The sequence below is a fragment of the Apodemus sylvaticus genome, chromosome 4 (genome assembly GCF_947179515.1).
Source record: "Apodemus sylvaticus chromosome 4, mApoSyl1.1, whole genome shotgun sequence".
Lineage (NCBI taxonomy): Eukaryota > Metazoa > Chordata > Mammalia > Rodentia > Muridae > Apodemus > Apodemus sylvaticus.
The window spans coordinates 127,636,333-127,646,920 of record NC_067475.1 but is presented as its reverse complement, the minus strand read 5'-3'; the positions used below and the strand labels follow the sequence as shown (position 1 = coordinate 127,646,920).

General features: G+C 44.8%; 1 protein-coding gene across 2 annotated transcripts in view; it reads right to left on the bottom strand.

Moving 5' to 3' along the window:
* Positions 1-3,281: 3,281 nt before the first annotated feature.
* The window catches only part of Pgrmc2 (progesterone receptor membrane component 2), a 29,617-nt gene continuing 22,310 nt past the window's right edge, over positions 3,282-10,588 (bottom strand). The window contains exons 2-3 of one of the 2 annotated variants that reach the window (XM_052180576.1): positions 7,029-7,184; positions 3,282-5,341 (exon numbers count right to left, since the gene is read on the bottom strand). In XM_052180576.1, coding sequence (XP_052036536.1) covers positions 5,244-5,341; positions 7,029-7,184 — 254 coding nt within the window. In that variant the 3' untranslated portion in view covers positions 3,282-5,243. The remainder of the gene's footprint in view (positions 5,342-7,028; positions 7,185-10,588) is intronic. The other variant, XM_052180575.1, reaches the window with a different exon arrangement.

Here is a 10,588-nt window from a genome sequence, read left to right as displayed (position 1 = left end):
CATTTTTTTAAAATCCTCTCAAGTGACTATAGTTTGTCAGGTTGATGTGACTCTAGGTAGTACATTATCTAATAACAAAACGAAACAATTTTTTAAAAGAGATACTAATAATTAAGAAGTATTCCTATATTTGGGCAACCATAGAGGGTAAAGGAAGAGGGAACAAGAGAAAGAGAGGGAAGGGAGAGCCTGCGAATTTAAAGCCTTGGCTTACACTGCTGTGAGTTATGAAATCTGCTGACATACAGGTAGGAGGTGATGTTGCAATCTGGAGTCCAAAATCTACAAATTAATTTCGCCAGGAAGCCTCAAACAGGCTGGCTCTATGCTGAACTGTTCTGAAGATCCTAGGTAGATTTGACAGTAGTTTGACCACACAAAACAGTGATCGGTTGTTAAATCTGCTGACTTCACATGGTAATCATGTCTACAAATAGCTTTCACAACATCTGTTCAACCAGACGACTGTGCCTCGCAGCCCAGTCAAACCAATATATAAAATGAACCATCCAGAGCACATATCAGTGAACTTGATTGTGCCTGTTCAAGAGACTGTTTGTTATCTGTATTTGATTTTGTGATTTCTTTTTCTTTCTTTTTAAATTCATGACTGACAAAGTATTCACTGGCTTTAGAGTCTGTTCAGTCCTTCTAATCACTCATTTTGCTCAACAAAGCTGGGCTGTGAAGTAAAAAGATCAGCTGAGACAAGGCAAGTCTGAGGGTCAACAGGAGATACCACACTGGAGCTGTCACGTGATCTCCTCACAATTTCTCAGTCTCAATTCTGGTATCTCAACTAGATGCACCATTATGCAATTTCAGGAAACCACAAATATGACTTTTCGGATGTCAAATAGTGTGTGTGTGTGTGTGTGTGTGTGTGTGTGTGTGAGAGAGAGAGAGAGAGAGAGAGAGAGAGAGAGAGAGAGAGAGAACGAGTTTGTGTGCCAGAGGATATGAGAGCAAGAGTTTGTGTGTGCCAGAGGACATTTTTTCCAACTTTCTTTTCCTTTTTTTGTGATAAAATATTAAGACAAAAGCACCTTACTGGAGAAATGATTTATTTTGGCTGACAACTCAAGAGTACAGTCAGTCCATCATGGCGAGGAAGAATGGCGGCAAGGGTTTGAAGCAACTGCTCACACAACCACAATCAGAAAACCAGCTGTGAGTGCACTGCTGCTCAGTTCCCCCTTGCCAACTTTATACTGACCCGGACCCCCACCCAGGGGATGGTCCCGCCAAGTCCAGATGGGTCATTCCACAGCAAATAACGTGACCAGGGCGGTCTGCCACACAAATGGCCAGAAGCATGTCTCCAGTTGATAGACTCTGTCAAGGTGACAACTTATTTATCACAGGGGTTGTCCTTCAAGTACCATCCACTATTTTAGTCAGGGCCTCTCGCTGGCCTGGAACTTCTTCAGGAGGTTAGAGGTTGACCACATGGGTTGTTCGGCTCAGACTTAGGCCTTCTGAGCACTTTGCCATCCCAGCATTGAGAGTATCAGGGCGCAAACCATGCCTCAGGCCTGCTTACTGAACTTAGTATCTAATGCTATTACCAGGCATCACTGGCTACCATCAGGTGGGCACAGGGTATTTTTCATATTGGGACTATCAGTTTAACTTCCAAAGGATGTTCAGATTGTTACTATATGTAAGTAAATTCTATACCACCTAAAGATACTGAAAGGCTTCCTGAGATGCAACTCTCTCACTGGAAAGCAGCAGGCTAACTCCTGGGCCCAGGCACTTTCCACACGTATACCTTTTCAGGAACTTTCTTATGTGAGATATGTCCTAACTCCTCTAACTCTCGGCAAAGATCTATCTCCCCACTGTCTCCCCACAGGTGAAGCTTCCCCCCCTCCCCAGGAAAACTCATTTGGTCCGGGCAGTTTCCTTTTACCTTTATCACACTTTAGTTTGTTCTTTAAATCATTATTGTTTTTCAGTTCTGTGTGTGCGTGTAAATGTGCACATACGCAGGTGCCTACGGAGTCCGGAAGAGGGTATCAGGTCCCCGAGTACTGGAGTTGTGGACAGTGATGATCCATCCAACATGGGTGCTAGTCATCCTGTGCCAGGAACAGTACATGCTCTGAGCCAGGGAACCCTCTCCAGCCTGTCGACCAAACTCAAGTGTTTCTTCGCTTGTTCTCCAAGTTCTCACTGGTATCATCTAGGCTCTGTGAGGAGTGCCGCCTGTGATGACTCTGGCCACAGTAGGAAGGAGCATAGTAAGGCTAAGCTGTCCTGGTCACCTGGCTGCTCAGGTCCAGGCTGCATTGCTGGAGTGTCTGCCTGCAGCCAGTTGTCACTAGCAGGGCTTCCTGCTAGATCGTAAACTTGCATGGTCCACTCTTCCTAAACGGTTTCCTGAGTTTTTCTCTTCCCTACGCTTCTCTTCTTGTAGCAACAAATTCTTAATTGCAAACCCAACAGGCAGAACTAAGAGACACTGTTGAGATGTGCTTTGGCGCTCTGTGAAGCCTTGGTATCCTGGTTTATACTGCTTACTTTCTCAGTTCTCAAGTTCATTTAACAAAAATTGTATAGAGCCAATTTGGTGTACCAGAAACCAAAGTCTAAGTGATATCCAAATATTTCTGTTTTCTAAAGCCATTATTTGGTAGTATATGAAATGACTACTCAGAACTCTAAAGCTGAAGAATACAAAACCAAGTGTAAGGAGCTGGAGAGATGGATCAGTGACTAAGAGCACTGGTGCCCATCCAAAGCACTGGAGTTGAATTCCACCACCCACATGCTCTTACAACCACAGTAATCCCAGTAACATGGGATCAGAAACCCACTTCTGACCTACCCCCATGCACATAGTTAAGTATAATTAAATATATATACACATATATGAAAATGTACAGAATTAGACACAAATTATAAGTTTGACTTTTATTGTATGGCAAATATGGACCACACAATTTCAAAAGATGAATGCTGCGTGTTTCTCCATGTCCAACCTTAAGCATGATTGGAGGAATCACAAACAGATTTAGGCTCAGTAGGTAGGAAGGATGTATACTTTGGAGCAGTATGTGAAGACCTGGGTTTGAATTCTAATACTGAAGCATAAGAAAAAGAATAAGAAAGAAAAAAAACAAAAAACAAAAAAAAAGCCCAACAAACAAACAAACAAAACCCACGTTTTAAAACCCTCACCAGTCAGGCAATGTGGAGAACCATGCCGGTTACAGACCCTCCAGGACTGGGCACCACACTACCTACCAATGAGACATTTGACTGGAATTAAGAAATTATCTACAGAACACAGTTTTATTTAAAGTCCAAAACACAAAACCACTTCCTTTTAAAGAATAAAATGCATTGTTTTTACTGCATGAATACCTGGGGATTCCACAAATGCAGATCATCAGCCTTCAGGCTCAAAGGTTCAGATACACCAATTTACTACATCAGAGGATAGATAGATATATAACAATTTGCTTTTAGAAAATATTTTACATAAAAAAGGAAGCATTTACCAACACTCTTGAGCCTCCATGAGAGTTCTTCAGCCAGGATCTGTGACAACCACCCTTTTTTGGAGATTCTGCCAACATGCTAAGAGCGTAGCACCCCGCACCCTCTGCTTCCCGTCGCACCTTCTGGACTTCTGTTTGCAGTGCACCCAACACGTCCTTTAGTGTCACCTATTTGGGGGCTTTTCTCTGTGAGAGCAGTCTGTCCCTGACCAAGAATCCATAATAATGAAGTCAAAGCCTGACCTAAGCAGGCTTAGAAATAGAACTTTTTCAACTAACAAGAAAGGGATTTACTGGCTATGGGCACAATACTGTGATTTCACGTCAGTTCCTGCTTGGAAGCTGCTGCTTCCAGCACACAGTGGCAGCGAGGCCTGAGCGTCTTCCCTGAACCGCCCACCAAGGTGGACTTACCGTGGACGTCACACTGAGCATGGGACACGTACAGCTTGGCTAGTCAGGGCCCGACTTTCATTTCTGAGGATTCCCCCCATCCTGAATTAACTGCAGTCGTAGTAGTGTATGACACACTGGCTCACGGCTCTGCACTTAGAGTCCAACTCCAGCTTATTTGGTTTATGGTACATGCTTTATTAAAACGGTCCTCGTATTTACAGCATCGCAGGAAGAGTCCCTCCCAAGGTGCTCTCACGGACATCCAGACTCACTCACACAGACGACATTCATACCGCGGCCCCACTCACCCATACCAGGGACGTGTGTATGTGTGTGGGGGGGGTCAGACTCTGAAAGTTAGGCAGCTGCTGGGGAAGAGTTGTTTGTTTTTCAATTTTTCTTGGAAAAGAAAAAAGCACAGGGGCTGTGTGTGGCCGTCGCGCTGTAGCTGTGCCATGTTCTAACACGCGGCAACTACCGCTGAGCGCGCCTCGTCCAGTCTACGCCCAGAATGACATCAGCCTCAGCCTCAACGCCGCTTGTAGTGACTTCTCAATTCAGAGGGGCTTTCCCAAAAAGTAATTCAAGTTTATGGAAGTGAAATAAGGCACAATTAATATTGATTTGACCTAGCGGAAGAAGGGAAAGAAATAAAACTGGTTTCAAATTAGCTGGGAACTGCTGACTTCAATCCACTGGAAATCCTTCTGACTTCCAAATCTTTCTTAGAAGGACATTTTCCCTCTTCCCTGACAAAGCCCAGAAAGAAAAGTTTGGGAATTCATGTCTGAATGTTTCAGTAGCCTGAACTTCTTAAATGAAGATGCAACCCCTCTCCCCGCCCAGGGCTCTTCCCTTAACACAAATAAAACACGGCTGGGAACCAGGATCCCTTGCTTTCCAGAGATCTGCACACTGAGTGAAATACCTATCTGGTTGTCTTTGATACTTTTTTGTTTTGTTTTAAAAGAGAGACATGGGAAGGGTGGGGGAAAGGAGGGAAGAGAGAAAAGAGATGGGGAAGGGGAGGGGGAGGGGAGAACAACCCGGTGACTTTGTTGCTGTTGAGAAGGTCCTGTCTCCTTTTCAGGATGATGAAGGCCCCAGACATGACAACCAACTGCACCAACGTCACCTGGCAGCACAGCCAATGCTCCTGCTCAGGCCTTCAGGCAGGCAGGTGATCTGTTCACTCAGACCTTCAGTCGGGCAGGCAGGTTATCTTGTTTGCTCTGGTGAGACGCTCCTCACGGCAGGAGCGTCACACCCAGCCTGGACACTCTCGGAAGGGGGACGAGTTGCAGTTCTGAAGGCCCCTGGCTTTGGTGTTCACAGAGTTCAGTCCTGTTTACTGTGATCCTTGGTGTCCTCCTCGTCTGTGTACTCTGACGGCTCCTCCCCTGGCTTTAGGAGTCTGCCCACATAATCGTATTTTTCTGAAAGACACACCAAAACAAAGTCATCAGTGTTCAGCTTGTCTCAGGATTCCACTGTACTGCAGGAAGACACGGCACACCCGAATTCCTCCAGAGCTTCACCTACATGCACACAAGGTCTGAACATGAGGCAGTGGGATCTGACAAGGTTCAGGGCTGCTCCTTAAAGGAGAGTTCAGCATCAGCCTCAGTGGGTCTTAATCTGACACTATCAGCATCACTTGGATTTTTTTAAGTGTACACACATGGACTGTTTCAGAGCTGTCCAGACTGGCTTTACAATATGAGCTTTGGGATGTGGCTGCTCTGTTTGTTGGTGGCAGGGGTGGAACCTCCAGATGGCTTCATGCAGGTGTCCTACACTGAGCTGCACCTCCAATCCGATCAGGTCAAATCCAATCCAATAACCCAAAATATTAAAGCTAAAACTATTGTAATCAGATGTAGTGGTTCATACACATAGTCCCAGCATTGGACCGCCATGAGTTTGAGGTCAACCTAGCACCCCCCCCACACGCACCCGCATCCCCACCCCCACCCCCTGCTAACATTTTGGGATATAAACCACAAAGAAGGAAATGGAGACGCTCAGGATGACGGACCACCGGCTGATGGCAGCACACAGGGTGGGGGGTGGAGAGCCACAGGGTACACAGATTTGAAATCTATTCTGGAGAAAAATGTGCCACTGTGGAAGGGACAAGGATGTGTCTGGGCTCGGCAGGCGCAGGCCCCTCTACCACACCAGCCCTCTTTCCCACTCTCTCCTTAGCTCTGTCACTCTGACATGTCTGTTCAATTTAGAACCTTGTATACAGGTAAAACCTGTTTGTTTTCTGTCTGGAAAGAAAGCCTAGGCTAACTGAATTAAACCGAGACGGAGTTGACTGATGTGGGGAGTGTTAATGTGGGCTCTGCACACAGGAGAACCAGACAGGGCCAGAAAGCCCACGGGGCTGCTTGCACACCCAGTGGATGAGCGGCTCAGGCAGCATCCCTGGGAGGTAAGAACTGATGCTGAGGGGCACGACAGAGGGGACAGCATTCCTTCCGCACCACTCAAAGTTAAGGACAATTACGTCATTTGCTACACTTTACCATTAGTGTTGATATCACTAATTAACCAATAATTCATGGTTGGAACCCAGGGCACAGGAGGTCATGCACAATCTACTACTAGGCTACACCCTAACCCTTCAGCTTGTTTTAAATAGAAGCCTGTATTTACCAAAACAAAACCATTCCTTAAAAAACAAGTCTTGCAGGGCAGTGGTGGTGCACACCTGTAATCCCAGCTCTCTGGGAGGCAGAGGCAGGCGGATTTCTGAGTTCGAGGCCAGCCTGGTCTTCAGAGTGAGTTCCAGGACAGCCAGGGCTACACAGAGAAACCCTGTCTCAAAAAAACCAAATCCAAAAACCAACAAACAAACAAACAAACAAAAAGTCTTAAAAGACTTAAAAGCACCACAATTTGAGACTGTTGGGCCCACAGGCATGTGCTGCCATGCCTGGTGCTAAGTATAAATTCAAATACAGACTTTCAACCGAACTGCCACATGTAACAATTACATCAATATTCAGCAGCATAAATCCCAATAATGATGGAAATGAAAACAGACTGTGTCCTTTGCAGTATGTGCAATAGCAAATAGTGTGGTCTTCCAAAGACTTTCCCAAATGAAGTTACCTTTAAACTGCATTTCCCACTCTCGAACACTCTCCATTTGCACTGCGTTCAGATCTGAGAGGTCATCATACTCATCTCTAAGTGCATCCTTATCCAGGCAGAATGTCGCCAGCCCTCTGGAGGCGTCCCTGCCAGCAAAGATGCCATATGGACCCGCTGAAAGAGAAAAGACAACTTAGAGCCTGGCACCATTTGAGAATGTGTCTGAACATCAGGTTTGCTCCGTGACTTGCTTTTGGTACACAGCCTTAAAACCTTCAAAAAAAAAGGAAATTCTGGATGAGATAATCAGAGATTTGTTGGAAATTTCTCTTTTACCAAAGTAAAGCTTTTTACTGAGAATACATTCACTTCAGAAATGTGTACGGCACGGAAGGAGGGCTGGGTGGGAAACAGCCCACGAGAGGCTCCCTACCCCCACTCCAGCAGGTGGTCCCACAGCCATGCACACACTGGCGGCACTACATGACCACAGTGAGTATTAAATCCGGAGCAAAGAGCTGCAGTGGGGATAAAGGAGGAGTCAGAGGGGAGGCTGGATTTGATCAAACATATCCTAGTCCTGTATGAAGTTCTTAAAACAAAAAAACAACTGTAACAAAACTCTATGTTTACGTGTGTATGAACGCCAGCTCAATCTCTCTGCCTTATTCCATGAGACAGCTTGTCTAATTATTCACTGATTTGGCTCAACTGGCTGGGTCAGACAATTCCAGGAACCCCACCTCTCACCTCCCTAGCATGAGCCGACAGGCATACACAACTGGGCCTTGCTTTTAATGTGGATGCTGGCGATCCAGACTCAGTCCCTCAGCACATGTAGCAAATGCTTCTTCCCTCTGACAGACACCCTTACGATTTAACTGCTTACATCTGATATGGCAGAAGGGGCCCAAAAATATCTTTCTGTTCAAAATGTTTCTTAAAAAGTTATAAATGATAAGAAGATTTCTAAAACATGTAATTCTACAAAGACAATTTCAAGTTTATGAGCTCCTCTACAGATAGCAAGAATCACTCTGAGGAAACAGTTTTAAAACCAGCTAGAGGCTCCATTCTTATAAGCAGCCAGTTACTGGTCTGACTGTTAAGAATGATACTTATTTCTATGCATGTGTTATATGTTTATGTGTAAAAGATGTGGCCCTGAACAAGTGTAGTCAGAGGGCAATCTGCCCATGTGTGCATGGCTGTGGGGCCACTACTGCATCCTGCTTTGGGTCTCAGACCCAAACTCAGGTCAGGCATGCACTTCATCCACTATGTCATCTCCCAGGCCCATGGGAATGACTAATTTAATAAAGGGGCTATTAGGATAAAGTACTGCCTAACTTAAAGAAGGCCAGAGTAAAAATATCTTAAACAACTGTAAGTGAAAGACAACTGCACCTGTTCTCATTTGAAATCATTTAGGAAACCCCAACTTAAGAGCTGGAAAGTACCAGCACCATCTGAGACAGGAGACCAGGTCTCACCAAACAGAACACCTTAGCTCCATGAGTAGCAACCTGCATTCCCGACTGTACTTCTTGTGAACATGACTAGAATAGGAAGCTCATTCTTCGAAAGGTCTAGTCTGTGGAGCTAGGATGGTTTTCCCAAGTGTTTAAGTAGCTTTTTTAGGTTTGGCCATGAAGATAACAGGTGTGTGTTGCTTAAGTTATTAAGCATTGTGTATAACTAAATGACTATGTTTTTTTTTCCTCACTGAATAGATATACTTATGGTTTAATTATTCACCCAATAATACATTGTTTTGTTCCCTCAAATGTGTCTTCTATATAAGAAAATTAATAATCTAGCACTGGTCAATATTAATGCCTTGACATTCAAGGACTATTAAACATTTAGAAAAATAAATTTAAAATAGTTTCTACTTACAGAATACAATTCAAAAGTTCATTAAATTAGGGTTAAATACAAACTTTAAGGCAAGTAAGCAAGAACAATCTGACCTTCAGCCCCTGACTCCTTTTGTGCAGAATTCTACCTGCTTTGTAGAGACAAACACAAGCAGCCAATGGACGGTAGTGAAAGTGGGCTTTTGTTTCTTGAGAAACAAAGATGACCAAAGCCTATGGGCTTCAAACAGTGGCAAATGAAACAAAGAAAGAATATTAAAAATGACTAGAGAGCAACAACCTTCAAACGAAATGACACTTTCTACTTTTTAAAGATTTCCTCATACCTTCACACTTTGATCCTTTAGGATTTCATGGAGAAAGAATAGATTTTGCCTTTTTCCACACTTGGCAGACTAAATAAACATAAATAATCAAAGCACAGCATTCAATGACCACCTAGAATTCCCAACAGGACGGATAGTATCTCCACTTCTCTCACCACTCCAAACCCTGTCTCCAAGCAGCAGGGCCCCACAAGCACAGAGCACTCGCACTCGCACTGAGAACACGAGGGCGGCATGGCGAGGCAGTGCCACCCTCGCCACCAAGGCTCTTCTCAGTCTGCACTATTTTCGGACAGTGTCACCAGGGTGCCCATGTTGGCTTTCAACTTGAATCCTAACAGGCTTTGAACTTGAAGTCCCCTTGCCTGGACCTCCCATGTATCTGAATGCAAACTTGTACCTGCGTCCTGCACATTACTCTGCAGGCATGTCAGAGTGTGAACCCTGAGATGGATGCACACAGACCACCGCAGGCCCAGGCACAAGCCTCAGCATCATCGAGCAACCCAGCAAGCCACCAGACAAGCCTCAGGCTTCCAGTCCATTAATAGATAGACCACTGGATTCGCAAGGAAATTTCTCTGCCAGCTTCCCTAAGGGTTAATTTTGAATGAATTGGTTCATCTTGTGTTGCTAAAGTTAGTTTTTGTCAACTCATTAAAAGAAAAGACTGAGTAATACATTCCTCCTCTCCACAAACTACAGTAAAGTGTCCCCTTCCCACATGGACTTCTGAGGAAGGATCTCCTAAGGAGTCTCCGACATGGTCTTTGCTCCATGATGGAAGGCCACTGAGGAACCCAAGCAGACCAAGTACACCAGGAATTGGGCAGTCTGTCCCACAGAGGGAGGCTTAGAGGCCTGGCGGAAGAGTTGGCTCCCTCCATCCATAACACAAGGGGCAATGCCTTCCCTTTCGGAGGCTCTCCACAACAAACAAACAATATCATCAGCAACAGCATTCTGATGTGTGACTGTTCATAAAACAAAAACAACAAAATTGAGGGCTACTCACGAAAAACACGTCTGATCTAGAGTTAAACCTCTGCTGTGATTTTTCCGAATCAGCAAATGCTGCTTTCTGAGCGTCAAGACTTATGTAGACATTATCATCTCGATGTCCCCCAACCAAGTAATTGGCTCACCTAACAGCTGTTGACTTTATGATGGTGAATATGCTTGGAATTTTGATTGCTACCTGGACTAGTAGTAGGTGGAACACTCAGTTGCAGCTTCCAGGCAGCCATGAGATGAATTCATAAATTCCACTAAGGTGTAAAATATAAGGTGAGTGTTCAGCTCTAGGCTCATGTGGGCACTGTGAGCTTGTTCAAGCTGTGATGCTCCAAAGGGGAAGTGGAGTAGTACATTT